The sequence below is a fragment of the Misgurnus anguillicaudatus genome, chromosome 4, assembly GCF_027580225.2.
Source record: "Misgurnus anguillicaudatus chromosome 4, ASM2758022v2, whole genome shotgun sequence".
NCBI lineage: Eukaryota > Metazoa > Chordata > Actinopteri > Cypriniformes > Cobitidae > Misgurnus > Misgurnus anguillicaudatus.
The window spans coordinates 19856280-19876828 of NC_073340.2; the positions used below are offsets into that span (position 1 = coordinate 19856280).

Here is a 20549-nt window from a genome sequence, read left to right on the forward strand (position 1 = left end):
TTTGTGAATGACCCATATTTCAGTCATTGTATTGTGTATGTTGGTGGTTGTTTAAAGTGTTTTCCTTCAGCCTCTTCCTCCCGCTATCTTTTTTTTCGACTTTCCCCCCAAGCATAGTTTTAAGGTGGTCCTCATTTCTGTGTGCCACTTGGTGCTGTATTCTGCAGCCATTTGGTCCGCTCCGTTGGTTTTTAAAGTGTATTTCTTTTCATGTTTGGCCACCATCATTGAATCTGCTTCATTAGCTTTATTCACACAGACATATGCAAGCTGTTGGACAGGGAATGATACAGCAACAACTGGAAATCGTATAGGCATTATGAGTCCAGTGTTGCTTTATTTATGCCCTTATTATGTAAGCAGGCCCAAACAGAATCTGTACGCACAAAAACTCCATGCATGGATTGCTTCAGAATTCACCCATCTTTCGCCATCACCTTCCATTTCTTGTTTATTTATTAAATATTCTGGATAATATTGAGCTATGAATAAGAAGTGTAATCCTCTAATTAACACATTTAAATGATGTGTTGATCTTTTCTATTGATTTTTGAATTAGCATATAACAAAAATATTGAAATATTTTATTCATGTTTTGCTGTTGTAATTAAGTTGTATAGTAAACTATAATCCCAGTAACAGAAATTCAGTTTAAAAACACAGAACAGGAAATTGTCTATTAGTCAGGCACAAGAACATGTGATTGAATTATCCACCAAATCAATGAGAACTTAAATGTTCTTGTGTCAGAACAAGATGCTGTCCTCTTAAATCAATCAGTTATTTGGCAACAAGAATAATACTGCAGGGCTCCAGACTAACTTTTTTCACTAGGAACACAGTGGATCCCAACTGAAAATTTTAGGGGCGCAACCAGAAAATTTAGGGGCACATACCGTAAATCAACATGCTAACCAAATATTCACATTTCTATTAAGTAATACATTGTATTACTAATGAAGACTTTGATGATAGATGCAGAAAGTATAATGTTCTGTTTTTCCAGATTCTATTGGGGTAGGGGCGTGTTTGTTTAGGTAATTTCAAATATCAACATTGGCTTTCAAACATCATGGACTCCGCCTTTAAATATAGTGTCACATCACAAAAAAAGGTCAAATTTACTGGTCACACATGTGCGACTGGATGTAAAATTCAGTGGCACACTCTCAAATTTTGGTGGCAAAATGCGACCGTTTGGTGGCAGTCTGGAGCCCTGACTGGTAAAAGAAAGTCACAGTTTATGTACTTTCTCAAAGGGATAGTTGATCATCACTCTCATGATGTTACAAACCTGTATAAACGTCTTTGTTCTGATGAACACAAAGGAAGATATTGTGAGGTATGTTTGAAGCCCCATTGACTTCCATTGCATTCTGTTTTCTCTATGGATGTCTATGGGGCTTCTGACAGTTTATATTCAATTAAATTAATTAAATTGTAACAACATGAGGGTGAGTAAATGATGACAAAATTTTACTATCCCTTTAAGTGATGTCTTGTATTTCTTCATATTTTCCAAGAATGTTTCAGACTTTGCAAAATTTCATATTTGAAAGATGGTAACCATTATGGTGCGTGGTGCATTTTATTATTCTTTTTTTAATAAAATGCCCATGCTTGTGGGATGAACAAACATTACAAGGTCACACCTTATCTAAACTATAACCAACCAGATGTCAGAACAGCACTCATGATGACCAGCAGTCATACAGAAGTGACACACTCAGTTTATTTTGAATTGCACCGTAATCAAGTTCAATTCTTTGTCCTGGATCATGAAACATCCTCCCTCCTTCACCCTCTTATGTAAACCCTTACTATGTGTTTGTATGGGCCTGAGCCCATTGTAATGCAGTTTATAGACCTCTGATTTTCCATGGCTGCAATTCACATTTGATGGCCTTTGATATTCCTCAGGTGCTGGGCCAACAGATACCCATAATTCAATATTTTTGCCACATGCAAGCCAACATTTCTGGGCAGAGCAATGCACACAGCCTTACTGTGGAATGTCAAAACAAAACACAACTTTCGTGAGTGACGTATATAGTCTATTCACATAAATTCTGATCCATCAAGCTTATTGTGAGGAAGAACCGCCCACTTACAAAGTAAAATATTACAGGATATGAACAATTACCAATCATTTATATTTAACATTTGTGGGATGGGTTAAATTTACTATAGATATCACAGTAATTCACCGGCATAGAGTTATGACCCCACATATTCTGCAGAAAACACTAAAATTAGCAAAAAATGGATTATTCATTCATTATTCCCTGAAGCAAGTTCTGCTTATTAATATCTACTTTGCTTTCTTCCTTAAAAAAATCCAATAAATAATTTTTTATATATGACACTAACATCACAAATGGACCACAAAACCAGTCATAAGTCATATATTCTAAAAGCTGAATAAATAAGTTTTCTATTGATGTATAGTTTGTTAGGATAGGACAATATTTGTAATTTGATGCTGCAAAAAAATCTAAATATTGAAAAAAACTCCTGTAAAGTTGGCCAAATAAAATTCTTAGCAACATATTAATACTACATATTAATTAACATATTACTAATATTAAATACAATGTTATATATATATATATATACAGTAGGAAATTAACTAAATTTCTTCATGGAACATCTTCACTTAATATCCTAATGATTAATTCTTAATATCCTAATTGATCATTTTTGACCCATGAAATATATTTTTATCCAGAGCCGGCGCCAGACCATAGCTAAGAGGGGGGCACGCGTCTTACAATGGGGGGCACGCAATTAGCAACAATAACTTGCAAAAACAAGGCATTAAAACAACAAATACAGTGCAAGCACACACTCATACAACTGGTACAGACTGTCAGCTCATTTCCGTATAAAGTGCTGAAGATCACAAACTACTCAGTATTACCATAATCAAGTCGCAATGCTGTTAACGGTCTATAGCCACACTTCACATTTAGGCTTACGTAAATTAAAACAACACTAACTTACCTTTAAAAAACGCTCAAGGCGGCGTGTGCGAACATTAAACTTTCTTAAAACAGTGTCCTGTAGATTTGAAAATTCCGCCTCAACCTCGAATCTCCGAGTTTGAGCCAACCGGTGTTTGCATGAAGTCAGATGGAACAGGCGGTGCTGGTTCGTTCTAAATGTTCTAATATCAGTATTTTACACGATCCATAAAATGCCGCGAAAAAACACGTTGCTAGTATCAAGTCCCATTAATATGCTAAAGACGTAAAGACGCATGAGACTCCGCAATACAACCAATCAGAGAAACTGGTCTATTTTAATAAAAAAAAACATATCAACTATATTTTCCTCATTTGATTACATTTAAAGTCATGAAACATTCAATGTTTAATTTATTTTAATTATTCTTGATATATTAAATTAATTAAAAAACTGTGTAGGGGGGCACAACAACCTGTTTGGGGGGGCACGGCCTGCGAATGCCCCCCCCCCTTGACGCCGGCCCTGTTTTTATCTTTTTATCTGCTACTTACTTGGTTTTGTGGTCCAGGATCAAATATGTTAGTAAATATATCAATGGCCAACCCAGTTGCTTTTTAAACACAAACTGGACTGCGTCTATTCAAACCCAATCACGTTTTGCTATCACATTTTTACCATCACATGCATCAGACAGTTAATAAATGGACTGTGGTGATTCTGTAGGTGTGTCACCTTAGATTGGGACTGTATAAAAATGTCTTGTTTATTGAATATCTCATTCTGTTGTTTTAACAGCGATGGAGGAGTTGTTGGCAGAGTTGCGGGTCTTTCTGGAACTGTTGGACAGAGAATATTTAACAGCTGGTGTAAGGGAAAAGAAACAGCAGATTTTAAACATCCTGCACAGAGTTCTGGCCACTAAAGGTAAGCACATGCCTGACTCGTCATAACACGCCTTTCTCTTCATCTCAAATCTTTTTAATAGCAGCATAAATGTTGATTTTTTAACAACGTGAGTGTGTTTTTCTATCTCAGAGCCCTTATGTAAGACAGAGATACACACCTCTCTCCCGGCCCCTCCTCAGATGCCCCTGCCAGAGATTCCTCACCCCTGGATGGTAAGACGTGCCTCTTGTCATCTTAAAGGTGCAGTGTGGGATTTTTGTGCTACTAGCGGCACTGAACAGATTTGCCAAATGGGTATCTTCTTTTATCTTTACCAAACAGACAGTTCTGTCCAAATTCAAGCTAGTCATGAATTCAGTTAAAGGGATAGTTCACCCAAAAATGAGTAGATATTTTGAGGAATGGTTGTAACCAAACCGATCATGAGCCCCATTCACTTCTAAAGTAGGAAAAATAATACTTCTTTCGTGTTTATCAATACTATCCATTTAATGTTATTATGACCAGCTCAGTTGTGCAAGTCTTTCATACAGGGTTCATACGGGTCATTGAAATCCTTGAAAGTTTGTGAATCTGGGGGGGGGGGGGGTTAAGGCCCTGGGAAGTTTTTGAAAATAGACATACATAGATACAGGTCATTGAAAGTGCTTGAATCTATTTAATGCAAGAAGTTTTCTGGAAAAAAATCCATATTATTCCCTGTGGTAGTGTAGGATAATATCATAAAAATTCTAGACTTTTTAAGCACATGTGCTAAACTGTTCGCTTTAAATGCTTACATTTTCTGTATGCGAACTTTGAATTGGAACAGTACTTGGGCCGCGACTGAAGACGTTTCACAAGTCCACAAGAACGCAAGTACAGACAAGAACGCATATTGAGAAACGGCTACAGTGTTTCGCGTTTTCCTCGTCTGTGTCATGTTGTTTGCACATCTGATATCAGAAAGCAAGGTAATGTGCACGTGAAGACGGAAGGTGCGCAATCGAGTTACCCCTCCCACTTCTTAATGTTTTACTGAGATTTCTAATCCCGTCCGAATTGACCATTAATATAACAGACGTCCTGTGGTAAAATTACATTACGCCATCTACCCCTGTAAAACTAATCCCGTCCGAATGTTTAATTTGTGAATGTCCTGTAAATGACACAAATGATTGCTGCCCTGACGGTCTGATAAAGTAATCATTTGTATGAGAAATCATTTGTATGCGTGTTTGGAAGCTGAACGGAGACGTGCGCGTGTCCGCGCAAGATGATGCGGTCCGTCTTGCGCACATCCGGACAGACGTTCGCCGATGGCCTCTGACCCTAACCATAAACATCTACATTTTTGGCAATATTTCAGATAGCGATATACTTCCTGGCTCCCGCGTCACCCTGTCTTTGTCGTTAAGCCTCATCATTGGTTGAATTTGATATACACATTCAGACGCACTTACCCCTGGAGGCGTCCCCAAAGTTTCACCGCAGTGACGCAACGCGAGTTCCCTCGAAAGGGAACTGTAACAATGTATTTTTAAAGGTAACACAATGTAACCCTGCTCTCACTTGAAATGTGTCCCCACATTTAGTCCTTGAATTTGAGGGTATTGGACCTGAAAAGTCCTTGAAAGTTCCTTGAATTTAAAGTTACGGCGGTGTGCACACAGCTTAACTGTCAAAAAAGCAGCTTGTGTTATTTAACAGTTAGTTCAGGGTTGTTCACAGATTGTTTAAGAAATTCCTTTTAATCCCGAAACAAAAACAGTGTTGTAATAAATTAGGTAGGGATATTGTTTGAAATGTAGCCAGCAATGGATGCTGGTTCGATGGCCTGTTTTTGTGACGTATTCAGTGTGTCTTTTTTACAACCTCTGTAAAACAGCAGCAGGAAATGTTCACACGAGTTTGCTCTCCGTCACGTGACCTCGTACTAGTTGTCGACACACGACCCTGCTGTGGTCTCATCTGTCACACATGAAACAGATTACTTTGTGTGTGTGTACACATGTGTGTGAATTAAAGTAACAATCATCTTTGGTTTAAGGCAACGGCAGATGTTTGTGATAAACAGCAGGTGCTCATGAATCGTGGTTGGCCACTCTCTCAAACACACAGACACACACAACACACACAACACCTTGTTTTACAGTCCACCCTACACACACTCTTCATAACACACTCAGCACTTTACAGCACAAAGGATAATTAGAAACATCCTTCGTACCTCAGTCATCCGTGCATAACCCCAGTGCGTGTGTATGAGGGGGTGGCTGTTTCTATTTCCAGGAAGGTGAGGTGTGGGTGGGGGGCTGGGATAAAATGTAGAGATCAGTAAGGGAAGGACGGATATAAACATAATTTTTTTCCAGTATAAGACCTAGAGCACAAAATTCGACCATCTTTTTAAATTTTCCATTACGCTGTTTAGTTTCTCAAACTCCTGCTCTCCATCAACCACACCCTCTTCTCCATATCTCTTTCTTTCTCTCTCTGTAGCTATGTGATTTAGTATTACATCGGTGAGCCAGGTTTATAAACTCCCTGTCATATTTCTGCCAGACCAATTCCTGCACATTTAAAGTGTGTGTGTATTTGACTATATCCTTCTATGGCCCCTACGAGTGGAGTGGTCAAAACCACAGAGTGAGAGAACCAGAGGGATTGAAGATGAGAATAAGGAGGCAAGCCAGGCTTGTGGGTGGTGACACAGGGCCATGGACAGGACAACAGACGCCACAGTACAAAAGGGCAAGAATCATGTCTGGAGAGTTTCTGTGGATGCGTGTGTTTGTGTTGAATTGAACTTTGCGGCTTTGGTTTTTCTGAACGTTTGGCAGTAAAACAACTGTAAAGCATCTTGTACATGTACTACAATGAACCCAGGGGAGGAATTTCTGTCTTGCTTTAGATGCACAGCTTGTTAAGAGCTAACTTACAGTACTTCTATAACTAGGAGAAGAAATATTAAGGTAAAGTCCATGTAAAGTCAGATATTAAATTTATTAAATGAGTTTGTCACGCCACAGAAAAATGTGTTATTAACCACCCAACCAAATTTGAATGATGGAAAAAACACCAAGTATAAAAAAATTATAAAAAATAGGCAGCATTTTTGCTCTCAAGCGGTGGGGGCGTGTCCGCGGTTGATGCTGAAACCACGCCCACTCCCAGAAAAGCTGCTGTCTCTTTCAATTTTCAAATACTGCTACCATAGATATGTATAAAGGCTAGATGTCTCGCCCGCGCTGCTGGCCAATTGAGTGGACGTCCGCATTTGGCGGCCATCTTACCACAGGCAGCTCGCTCACACGCAGCACTGAGTTTTAATGGTGCAGGTACTTTTAAATGACCACTTGCTTAATTTTCTACTGATTTTCAAACGGTTTTGTTTTTTATAAACATCAAAGATGTACTAATGACACTGCATACTTATACAAAAAAAATAATTCCTTGAAACATGTTAAAGATTCCAGATTTATAGCCACGTTAATAATGTTTGTAAGAAACCAAACCGTTTGAAAATTGAGCAAGTTATGGTCATTTCAAAGTACCTGCACCATTAAAACTCAATTCTACGAGTGAGCGAGCTGCCTGTGGTAAGATGGCCACCAGGTGATGACGTTAGAGACTCCACCGTAACACATCTAGCCTTTATACATATCTATGACTGCTACAAACTGAATGGATGCTCGTGTTTGTGTTGTGGCGCGCCATGCACGTTGGCTCAAGTGCGTCATCTAAAAATCTATTTATAATGTGATTAGAAACTATTTTCAAGATTGACTTTACAGAGACTTTAATAAGTGCTGACCATATAAACACACATGCACGCAGTTTGCTCTCTGTTAAGAATGTGAACAATGGATTAGTATGTCCAGAATTATTTAATTTCATATTTTAAAAAGTCTTTTAAAGCAACACTATGTAGTTTTTTTACCTTTAAATAATGTTTTTAAAATTATTTCAGTGATAAAACAACTTTTAACTGGACAAATTGTACGGTTGCTGCAACCTGAGCAGCCTCCTAGCTGCTACAAGCACACTCTGAAAGTGGCGGTGGAGGGTAGGAAACACAGCCCCGCCCCTCCCCCTGCCTGCAGAAGAGTGTCTGATACCAGGCACTGTTGCGCTTTTCAACCACATGGGGGAGCTGTAAGTCATTTTTACATGGAAACTACATAGTGTTGCTTTAACAGCTTACATATTAGGCATGAATCAGAAGAATTGAGTAAACAGTAAGTGAAAAGACACACTGGCTATGTTTACACGCACAAAATTTTGTCAATCCGACTGAATTTAATACGATTGGCGGTTACGACAATACAGTTTACATGCACCCTAAACATTGCAATCTAATTGAAATGTTCGTTTACATGTACATTCTATTGACGGTTTCAGCAGTTACAACATAAACAAGCGGCTTTCATGGTCATCGCGTAAACTCCACTAAGAATAAATAACAACAGAGTCCTTTTAAAGTTGTTTATTTATATAACAAGCAAAATAAACAGTACATAGATTACCTAGGAAACCAAAACATTTGTTATTTTCGACGAGGTATTTATTTAAGAGTTCAGTTTGGCAACTAGTCAGACCAATAAACAAACAGAAACCGGAAGTAAAGTTCTGACCAGATGCGCAATTTCATGACTGCACGTGCGTCTGATGAAACCGTCTATAGAATCCGAACCGAACGTCTGCGCAAGCGCACAGCCCGGGTTGCCAGATTTGCTTATCAAAATCATGGCATTCAAAACTAGTCCAAAAGCATCCCAATGACTGTCCACGGCCCCAATGTCAATAAATTTCATCTTTAACCCACAGAAAAAAACAACTGGTGGAAACTGTTTAAACAATAGCCCAAATCTAAACTCGAAAAAAAGCAGAGGACTTGGCAACGCTAAGCTGCGAACAGCATCTCTTGTAGAGTTCACGCTTTATCTCTGGATAAAAGTCAAAACTGAGTTGGAGAAAGTTGTTCTTAAAAAGTTTTCAGATATAGGTAATGAAAACACTTTTCAAAAAGCACAACGCTATTTTATTGCTTTAAGTAGCCTAATATTTGAAATGGACACATAAGCGCTGCAGAATGTACATTGTGTGTACAGCGCGTCACCCCATTAACATTGCCTTAATAATGTGTGATGCCATTGCCTTGCTATTGCGTGTTTTGTGAAAAGAATCATGTGATATAAGAGGTAATTATAAGACGTGAACTTCAGCACAAATGGGCATGTGTTGAGAAAATAGTACGATTCACGCATTTACATGCATACTTTTCTTCTGCTGATCGGACCACAGATCAGAGTACACTTCCCCCTACAATACGATCCAAATTTGCATCCGATTGTCCTCAATCGTATTGATTAAGGTGTTTACATGAAGGCTTTTCAGTACGATTGAGCCATTGCATGTAAACTTACCTACTGGTAGAGCACTGTGTTATCACCGTAAAAAGTTGAGGGTTTGCTTTACAGGGAACACACATACTAATAACATTTAGTCATTTTTAATAAAAACGTCTACCAAATGCATAAATGTAAATGTTAAAAATGTACAATGCATTTTACAATTTAAAATATATAATAGAATCATACTATTTTTATTTGTGTGTTTATTTGGTGCCATTAGCAAAGCAAAGTGCTTGCTACTGAAAGGTTGTAATTTTGATTCCCAGAGAATAAACATATTGCTAAAATATACTTATAATGCGCTGTAAGTAACTTAGTTTATGGCAGCCACCCAGTGAATGAATGTAATGCTATATTTTATAGTTTGTTTGGATAAGCCTTCAAACGTGTTTTGTGGGGTTCTGTGAGCTTTTTTTGTTTTTAGTGTACTTAACATGCACAGTAAGGATAATACTATCATGTATCAATAAACAGTTGGAGGGGAACATGTTCCTGGTTTGTCCCAGTCAGTGACTTACATTCGAAGCTGAAGAGAAAGAGGGAGTGTGTGTAAGAGAATATGTGGAAGCCATAGCAGACTCCAGTGGGACCGTGATGACTTCCATCTGTGTTGATGTTGGCCTCTGCTCCTCCCCATCAGCCTCCAAATCTGCACCCTAACACACAAACACACAAGATCAAATTAATGAACACATACACAAATGCATTGTCTGTCTGCTCTCTGTAAAACTTAACTGAGAGTGGAGTCTGTTTGAACGGAACTGAGGAACTTTTCCTGTTTTAAACACTGCCATCTTACAGTAAATAGCCTTTAAATCTTGTTTCAGCTTCATTTATGTGCCTTATTCTTTAATCTGATATACTTGAATTAAGATTAAGGGACAAGTTACTCTTTATGACATGAGGCTAGCAAAGTAAGAGGATTTTTGGATCAATATTTTCATTCTCTAGTCTAGGCCCATAGTGGTGATTAATTTCCTAAGATCAAGTTGTGCTAAAGCAAAAGGGCTCAACTGTACCCCCACCCCCTCCCTTTTAAAGAGGGTTAACCGCAGTCTGGAATGCAGTGACCTAATCTCTTATTGTGTCATGGACAAAAGGAGGAAAATGAATTATGATCCATGCAGAACAATGCATTTTCTTTGTTGCCATGGAGACAGCAATACATTTGCTTATGTGAACATCTTTTATAGGTTATAGTAAGTGACAGTTTATATAGACTGTGATTCAGGAAAATGAGCTGTCAGTTGTTCAGCTGTTTTTTTTGTGGAACTGCTGGAAAATGTCTGCAAAGTACTAGTCAGGAAAGAAAGCATTGTTAAAAACACATGGAAAACCATTTGTTACTCGACAAAAACCATCCAAACAACCAACCAACCAGTGTGTGTACACAATTTTCAATGGTTTGGGACAAATTAATCCCTAGATGTAAAATAAATCTGACAGTATTTAGAACCATTTGAGATGTCTTCATTTGTAAACCCAGTTCATATATAATGTAAAGTGCCCAAGAAAGTTTCTTAAAGCTTTTTGTAAGGTTAGAATATGTGTTTGTTGCATCATGTGAACCATGTGCATCACATGTTTTGACAAAATAAGTGCCTGCTGCACACGCGTCAAAACCGTTTATGATAAAAGAGATGCTCACGTTCACAAAATACACGCAAGACACTCCTTTAAAATTAGGTCTAATTACGCATGAGATTATGCGAGTATCTGGCAAACGAGAGCGTCTCTTTTATCATAAACCCTTTAGACACGTCTGCAGCAGGCACTTATTTTGACAAGACATGTGATGCACATAGGATCACTCGACGCACAGAACACATATTTTGAAATTACGAACCACACACATGATGGTCTACATACATGTTATGAAGAACTTCACATCGAGCTCCCTCGAAAAAGAAGTCACCGGCCACCACTGGTCTATCGTGAGCCTGTGATTCTCCAGAAAAAAACAACCCCATAGGTCAGGGTTCCCCAAATCTTACCCTGGAGGGCCGGAGCACTACAGAGTTTATGTCCAACCCTAATCAAACTTACCCACCTGTGATTTTCTAGTGATCATGAAGACCTTGATTAGCTTGCTCAGGTGTGCTTGATCAGGGTTGGAGCTAAACTCTGCAGTACTCCAGCCCTCCAGGATAGGATTTGGAGAACCCTGCCTTAGGTTGTTTGTGCAAACAGCTTATTATTTACGTTTTAAAATTAAGCGCCCCTCAAGGTAGCCTAAAAAACAATATTGTTGTCTAATGAAATGAGGTTTGACGTTTCGCTACCAATCAAAAATGCTTGTTTGTTTTAACATAATGTATGAACTTTTTAGATGATCCCTTAACTGCAATTTCTCAACATTTAATTTTAACCAATAAATATTTGGGTTTATATATTTGGCAGACAGTTTGGATGTGTGAGTCACAGTGCATTCAATGCATGCATTTAATTAGTATGTGTTAGGATCAATCTTATGATCTTTGCAATGTTATTCCGATGCTCTAGCAGTTGAGCTACAGGGAATTTCCAATCATAAAGCAGATTAAATTCCACAGTGCATTAATGGAAAGGTTTCTGTGGCATCTCCTGTTACTAATAGATCCACTATAATTTAGTAAACACTCTTATGGGTCGTATTTGAGGTATTTAACTAATGATACTGTCATATGTGTTGGAGGATATTCTCACTATACGTAAGTATGAGGGGAATTCGAGTTGTTGTGCATGAATAGTGTTCAAGTGAGTGCATGAAACAGTGCAATCAATGTAGCCAAAAGAGGAAATGTGGAGATTGAATGATTGAAGGAATCGAGGAATCGCATAAATAAGTGTCTCAATACAATAAACCCAGACGTATGTGCATCTGTTAACACTCACTTTATTACAGACTGCACAATCACAATATACAAGCATTTGCAGTATATTGTGAGGTGAAATGGTCTGAGAGAGTGTGTGAAAAAAGGTTGACATTCACAGACCCTATTTTCTCTTGTATGTGTTTTGTTTAAAACCACCCACGCGTATTTTACCCATGTTGAACATGTTGATAGAGTTAATGCCTCATGAATAGGTATACCTTCTTCAGCTCAGATCAGAGGTGGAACCGTGCCTAAAAACGCTGGAGCTGTTCTGGTTTGGATTGTTTTTGGATTCATTTTATAAATGCAGTTTTGTTCTCCCTACGGGCTCAGATGCCCTGATGAACCCAAACCATAACAAGCAGTAACACAGCCTTCTTCTTTGTTTAACATGGTTTAATAGGAAATTATTGATGCTAGGACGGAACTAATAAATAACGCTTCTGTTTTGGAGGAAATTAAAAAAATACTCTTTATATGTAGGAATCTCTTCAAGATATGCATGTAGCATAGTTTATATTTCATAGTATATTACAATACAATGAGTCTTCTGTCAAAAACATACAGTTACTACTGTAACTAGCTTTGAATAAAACAACAGAAAACAGACTAAACACAATGTTCAGCCCAGCACCCAATTGAATTAATGTTTATGTTTTGTTAGTAATACTTTGGAAAGAAAATAACAAATTTAGGCTATGCTGAAAAATCCCTTTCTGGGCAACAGTCTGCACCACACATATTAGATAAACGGGCCGGATTGGTGAATTTTAAGCATTGTTTGGCTTTCAGACTTTTGGCATACTAGGTTACATTTTCGATTGTGCACAGTGTACATCCTTTTCCAACCGTGCCACTTTCCATATGTTTCCAGTGCAAGTGTGTCCCAGAATCTCTGGAGAAATGAGCAAAGATCTTGGTGCGATTTCACAGCATGAGTTTTAAATATAGAGGGAAATATAGGGAATGAGGGGTTTTGTTTTTTTTACAGGTGGAAATATTTGGCAGGGAGAGTGTAGAGAGAGCGCATCAGTTGTTGGTTTTGCATTTAAAAGCATCAGAGTTTGAGTTATTTCTTGATAAGGACAAAATACACGGTGAAACATTGGAGGTTGAGGAAAGTTTAGTCAGGCCAGTTTCAGGACATTTTTTTTTTCAACTTTTGGTTTTACTTACTACAAAAATCAGTTGAGCTTACTTAAAATAATTAGGCAACTTACTGTATTACTTATTTCTGAGTTAAACCACCCATGGACTAAAGTCCATCCAACTCGAAAGATTGAGTTTTTATTCAATTTTGATATATTATTATATGAATTATCTACTTAAGACAGCATAAAACTGTTCAAATTGTGTTTTTACTACTATTATACTAGAGAAGCAACACTGCTTCACATTTCTTAAGAGATAAAGAGTCTTAAACAAAGATGAGCTACTACATAACAAGCTTTGATTTGAAGAAAAATAACAATTGTTTCTACAAAAGCATTTCATTGAGATGGTAACCCAAAAATGAAAATACTGAAAAAACTCCTTTTAAAAGTCATAACACATGAGATGTTACAACCATGATAGAAAATAAAAGTCATAGAGATTTGGTAAAGCGTAAGGGTAAATTTATTAATTTACATTCTTGTTAATGCCTGTTTAGGGAGTTTCATACATTATTGTTAAAGTGCACCCATTTCACTGCTAAAAACAACGTTATTTTGTGTATTTGGTATAATACAATGTATTCGTGTGGTTTATAAAAACACATTATGTTGCACATACCGTACATTTTTGTAGCTCCAGATATCTCTGCTTTCCTCAAACGGTCTGATTTTGTATAAAGCTCATCGATTTGAAAAGCTCTGTGTCCCTGATTGGCCAGCTAATCAGTACGGTGTGATTGGCTTGAATACCTCTGACATCAGCCGGAAATGTGATGCTCCTTACCATGTTTGAAAGATACAATCACAATGCAATGCTATCAGGAGTTAACGTACAGGCTTTCAGTCCAAGCGGGAGGAATGATGATAATGTCGGTCTTCTCTAAATCACCAATCCCAGGAAGTAAACTGTTGCCTACAATTTTTGTGTTTGTTGTAGTCCAAGAAAAGAGATTTACATTTGGGACTATAACTCGCGTCATTGTTTACTTTGGGGTTTGTAACTTTTGCATATCGTTAACTTGTACTCATACACATTTACGCATCAAGGGGAAAAAAAACGTGAATCGGACAACAGGTGCTCTTTAAAAATATTTTACATATGCAGATACTGCCTGGCGGTTCACTCTTTTGCCATTAGCAGCTTTCCTGCTGCTTTTGTTGGTACTATGTGCTGTGTACTATGTACAAATAGTTCATTGTATCACATGAAGGTTGCCATCCTAAAAACCTGGTGGCAACTGTGATCGCTGGTCTCCATAAACTGCTTTGGTCTCCTTACTTGTGATTTCCCCCACCTGAAATACACTGGAAAATAACATGACTTTCTGTGAACAAAAATGAAAGAGAAAGCAATAAAGACACACTTTCCATGGGTTGAAAAAAAAACTGTTTATATGAGTTTGTCATCAGCCATAATTGTTTGCATGCAGCCTGTGAAATAATGGAGGCTCTGGAGGGCCCATGTTGTCATGACAACTCCATGCTGTCACATGTGTTGCCAATGAGGCCCAGCCAAGGCCCAAATCGCACGGTCTTAGCCACACTGTAACACACGTGCACATATACACACAATCTTTATTTTCTCTCTCTTTTTAAACAGCTCCAAACACTATAACAAGCATCTATAGCGTGCTCATTGACTATAGACACCAGGAGTTTAACTAAGAGCAGGTGTGTTTGTGTGTGTATGGATAAAGTCACATAAGGGCACAGACAATTAAATTAAAGGCTCACATGCAAGTTCTGTTCCTAGACATAGAGGGCTGTCTACATAGAAAGCAGCCTTAAAGGAGCAGAAACCTAATTTGAAATGGAATAATGCATCATTTATTGAAAAGTGGTACATAGACAGAAACTCTGTGCGTAATCCAAATTGTGTAAAGTATGCAAGAGTCTCAACTCACAATTGATTTTAATATTTTTGGATTAGTTTGTTGTGAACCCAAGCATACAATACACAAATGCATAGCACACTAAAATTAAGTTGTCCATTTTAATGGCATTAAAGTCAGCTTGAACTGTAAGTATACTGAACCAACTTCGGTAATGTGACGTATTTCCGTTTAAAACAGAATTTAAAACTAGAAAACTAGCAATTGTTACTAACAAAGTTTAAAAGGTCCATTTAGATTTAATGTGGCCATTAAGCTGTTTTTCTTGAATGGAGAGATCTAACATACTAGATGGATTTCTCATCATTCTCGGTGCATTATGAAATTGAAGAGCTCAGATGCAAAATCCTCAAAAAAGTACATCTGAATTGTTTTCTTGTAAACTAGCATTTGTATCACTCTTAATGGATTTTCCAACAGACCAGTATTTCTGAATGGCCTGAGACCAAAATTAAGCAAATTTAGTATAAGTATTTAATAAATGTATAATACATGCCAAGAGCCTCCGGTTAATATCATTATCTCATTTTTGACATAGCTGACATGTAGCGGCTTTTGCATCCGAGCTCCTCAATTGCTTCATGCACAAAGAATATGCATGTTGTTGACATCTTATGCTGGGTCCACAACAAAAGATAATCGGGCTTATTTTGGGCCGATTTCCCCCCTTCCGACAATCTATGTCCTGATTATCTTGATTGTTCTACAGATTATTTTATCTCTTGGTGTGAGGCGTGTTAAGAGTGTTCAAACCTGATCGGAAGACTGTCGGAGCCGCCCCGGTCGCGCATTGTAAATATTTTAACATGTTAAATATATACGATCAGAAATCCTGATGTGTGGGGGAACCACGAGGACAAACGTGCGCACGCTCTTGAGATTATCACGTGAAATGAAACAATATCCAATCAGAAAGCGAGATGACAGAAGATGGAAGCAGTCATGGCGCAACACAAAGTGATGTTGATGCAAAGTGAACTTGTACAGACCATGTTCCCACTGTCTCCACCCAAACCCCTTTTCTTTTATTTCCTTGAATTTTCTGTAAAAATCATTCCCAACACTATCAGTGAAATTTCTTCCTGCATATCGTCGCCATGCTTATTCTGAAGCCTCGCGAGATTTTGCAAGATTTCCTGTGTTCACAGTCGAGACTCTGGTTGAAAATCTGTTCATGTGTGCGGTCTTTGACACATTGTGGCACACCACACACTATAGGAGCAAAACGGTTTAATCTAATCTAATCTAATCTTTTGGTGTGTACCCGGCATTTGTATGCAGCATAATTATGCTATCTAGCTCACAGTCTTATGATGCTCCCTAGTACACAGGCAGCTCACTACAAGAGCGCAAAGTTATGCCTTATAGTTTCTGAATGATGACTGCAAGTATTGATAGTGTTAAACTTTTTTTTTACTTTATTTACAGTTGTTTTTGTTTAAACATAGAAAGAAGAAGGTTGGCAAGTGACTTGCATTAGGGAAAGTGCCCACACTTACTAATGGGCTGTCTCCAGATAAGAATAAGTAACAGGATTTGTGGTTCAGTATCCATCTAGTTTACTATTTTTGATTTGTTAATGTCTGTCTTTGTTTTTAAGTCCCTTTGATTCTTTCTTTCACCCTTTTTTTATTCTGAAACTCTTTTTTTCCTATTTTCTTTTGTTGATGCTGTAGGTCTTTTTGGTTGTGTTGGTCCTACTGTGATGTGCTTTGTTTTCTTCCACATTTCTCCCAGACCTCCACAGCTGAGGTCCAAGATATAGTTCAGATAAAATGGATGATGGCAGAGTTGTTATGATATTGCTAGCCTTTGAAGTTTTCTGACTGCAAACGTTCACAGAATCTGTTGAACTTATTTGTTTAAGTTGACCACTTTCTCTCTCTCTTTCTCTCTCTCTCTCTCTCTCTCTCTCTCTCTCTCTCCCTCTTTCTCCCTCTGCCCTTAAAGCCTCCAGACAATGGTCCTCCTCCCTTGCCTAGCTCCTCTCTTCCAGAAGGTTATTATGAGGAAGCCGTACCTCTGGGCCCTGGGAAAGCCCCAGAGTACATCACATCAAGTAAGGACACACACACACATTTTTAACATTCTGTTACATATATACAGCGGGGGAAATAAGTATTTGACACATAAGCATTTTTTTCAGTAAGGGAATTTCTAAGTGGGCTATTGACACAAAATTTCCACCAGATGTAGCCATCAAGCCCAATATTGAGTTCATTTAAAGAAATCAGAACATTTAAGTATACAAGTTGAGTCATAATAAATAAAGTGAAATGACACAGGGAATAAGTATTGAACACACTTTATATTGAACACAATACTTTGTAGAAAAGCCATTATTGGTGATTACAGCTTTTAGACGCCTCTTGTATGGAGAGACCAGTCGTCTGCATTGCTCAGGAGTGATTCTGGCCCATTCTTCCACACAAATGGTCTTTAAATCTTGAAGGTTCCTTGGGCCTCTTTTATGAACTTTGATCTTCAGTTCTCACCATAGATTGTCTAGGGCAGTGGTTTTCAAACTGGGGGGCCGCGAGATGGTGCCAGGGGGGCCCTAGTTTTATGACATTTTATTAAATACATTAGTTTATCATGAATTCTGTGTAATTAAACCTAAAAAAATTGGCTACTAACCAAAAGCACTACTTTTTTGTATAATTTAATGTTTTTTTTTTTTTATTAAAATGTTGAGTTTTATAACAGTTTTTTGTCACAAATTTTCTTTGGGGGGCCGCGAAGGAATGCACCGTACACAAGGGGGGCCGCACTCTGAAAAAGTTTTGGAAACCACTGGTCTAAGGGATTCAGGGACTGTGATTGTGTTTGGGATCATTGTGTGATTTTGTGTCAATAGCCCACTTAGAAGTCCCCTTACTGATAAAAATGCTGATGCGTCTTATTTTCTGTAAAGGCATGGAAGGTGTTTTTTAACTATAATAATGGCACAGCTCTATGTGTTGCCCATGAAAAGCAGAACATTTAAGCATTTTTTTTACACTTTAATCTTAGATTATGACTCGGATGCAATGAGCAGCTCATACGAGTCATATGATGAGGAAGAGGAGGATGGTAAAGGACAGAAGATGCGTCACCAGTGGCCATCAGAGGAGGCCTCAATGCACTTGGTGAAGGATGCACGAATCTGTGCCTTCCTGTTGCGAAAGAAACGCTTTGGACAGTGGACCAAACTGCTCTGTGTCATAAAGGACAACAAACTGTTGGTGAGCACACAAATATATAAACACAAAGAGTGCTTAGTTTTTAAATCGTTGCTCTCAAGGCATGTAAACAAAAATTAAATGTATTTTTTTAGACGTTACAATAGTTTTTCTATCTTACTAGGTTTATTTCCCATAAAAGTGGTCTTATCTGTGGTACTATCTGTGCATTGCATTGTTTCCAAACCAGCTTATTGGCTTTGAGAGTGTTCAGGAAATGGTTGTTTTTTTGCTAGTTTGTTTGGTGGCCCAAGTAAGTGCTGAAACTACAAAGCTTTGCTTTAACTTTCCTTGTGTTATTCTCTTTCTCTCAGTGCTATAAGTCCTCGAAAGACCAGACTCCACAGATGGAGCTCCTTTTGTCTGGATGCAGTATCACACACATTCCCAAAGATGGCAAGAAGAAGAAGCATGAACTGAAGATTGTCCATCAAGGCGCTGATGCGCTGGTGCTGGCCGTCCAGAGCAAAGAACAGGCCGAAGAGTGGCTTAAAGTAAGCAGAGCTGAGGCAGTGGTAGACATAAACATTTTATTATATGCATTTACAGTTTTTCTCAGTCGCTTTGGTACAATTCTCAGATCAGAATTGAAATTCTCAAAACTGCTTGTTCAATTCTCACATCATTGTGTCACTTGTGCACATCAAAAAAGCAGTTTCTGATTTCTTTGAACAAGTTGCAAATGCTTTGGTACATCCATGCAAATGATTATGTACAATTCTCTGCTTTTTCCTACATTATCAGTTGCTTATGTCATGGTGATCAAAATGTATTATAATGGGTCTCTGTTGAATAGTCTCACTCCATACAACATTTAGGCATTGGTTGATAGTATAAGTCTTTACTTGCAAAATGGTTGAACAAGCTCTCATAATACAGGGTTTGGTCAAACATATTTCCATACATTTCCATTAGACGTTTTTTTTCTAAATTTGTCCTGAATTGGTAAATTGCTCCCAGGTGAATCTTGACTTTCTCTAACAGACAGAAACGTCCCCCAGCAAGCAAAAACCGAGACGTTGAAATGATGGCTAACTATAGACCCAATAGTAACCCACTTCTACCCTAAATAACCTTGAATTTGGTTACATGCCATTTTTGCCAAAAAAACTTGAAGATGTATGATATTCCATCATGTTAGCAAAGCAAACAAGTGTTCAGTGTGTTTGCTTTTATTTCTTTTACATGTTCTAAAAGTATACATATCGTCTATTCTTGGGTCATGGTTAGACGTCTATTAGACTTTTACTGGCAGCCAAAAATGCTTGCTGGGTCAGGAGGTATAGGAAAACTTCAGTGCAATTCCTACAGCACTGCATGTACAGTTTTCCCTAAAGATATTGTCCCATGTTCACATTTTATGTTATGCAGTGCTGTCTTTTCCTTTCTGTATCACTATGACATGGTCTGTCAACCAATTACAGTACAAACAGTAAAAGCATAAATGTAAATTTTGTCCAGTCTCTTGCAATCAAACTTCCACATAACTTAGACTAAGGTGTAACTTACAATTTACAATACTTGTCATCAAAACTTTAGCCATAGTTTACATCAGAACATCCCTACAGAGTAACTGTTATAATGACAACATGACTAAACAATTTGACTGTCTTATCCGTACACAATGAAACAAGGACTTGTCATTCTGATGGCACTGACATGTTCATTGACACAGATATTTAATTTTGAGAGATGAACTAAGGATTTTGAGCAAGAGAGTGGCTTTTGCAGGTTATCCATGGTGTTTTGCTATTTGTACAAATTGTTTTGAGAAATGCACTTACTGTTTTGCAAATTGTGAGTATGATTCGAGAAATGTACCAAAGCGACTGAGAAAAACTGTAAAAGCAGTGTGATAATCAGCAGAACAGAATAAGTTGGTCTATTGAGTGAGGATGTGGCAACCTTTTTTTAAAAAACATTTTAACCCCTTCAGACCCTGCATCCATTAGAATAGACATAACATGTGTTTTGTAGTTCAAACAAAAAACGACATTTAACATTATTAATAATGTCTGGTCACTAATTGACCAATCAAAAAACCTCAAACAAAAAGTTACATTTAAAGAGTAGCAATGCTCTCGGTACCACTATATTTAGATATTTCTAAATATGATGTCCAACTACAGTTCATTCAACCTACATTTGGGTGTCTCAT

At 37.9% G+C, this 20549-nt stretch overlaps 1 protein-coding gene across 3 annotated transcripts in view; it reads left to right on the forward strand.

Annotated features, from left to right (window-relative positions):
* Positions 1-20549, forward strand: part of afap1 (actin filament associated protein 1) — a 76584-nt gene that overhangs the window by 31774 nt on the left and 24261 nt on the right. For all 3 annotated transcript variants that reach the window (XM_073866917.1, XM_073866916.1, XM_073866918.1), the window contains exons 2-6: positions 3763-3891; positions 4003-4085; positions 17121-17229; positions 18183-18394; positions 18706-18879. In XM_073866917.1, coding sequence (XP_073723018.1) covers positions 3763-3891; positions 4003-4085; positions 17121-17229; positions 18183-18394; positions 18706-18879 — 707 coding nt within the window. The remainder of the gene's footprint in view (positions 1-3762; positions 3892-4002; positions 4086-17120; positions 17230-18182; positions 18395-18705; positions 18880-20549) is intronic.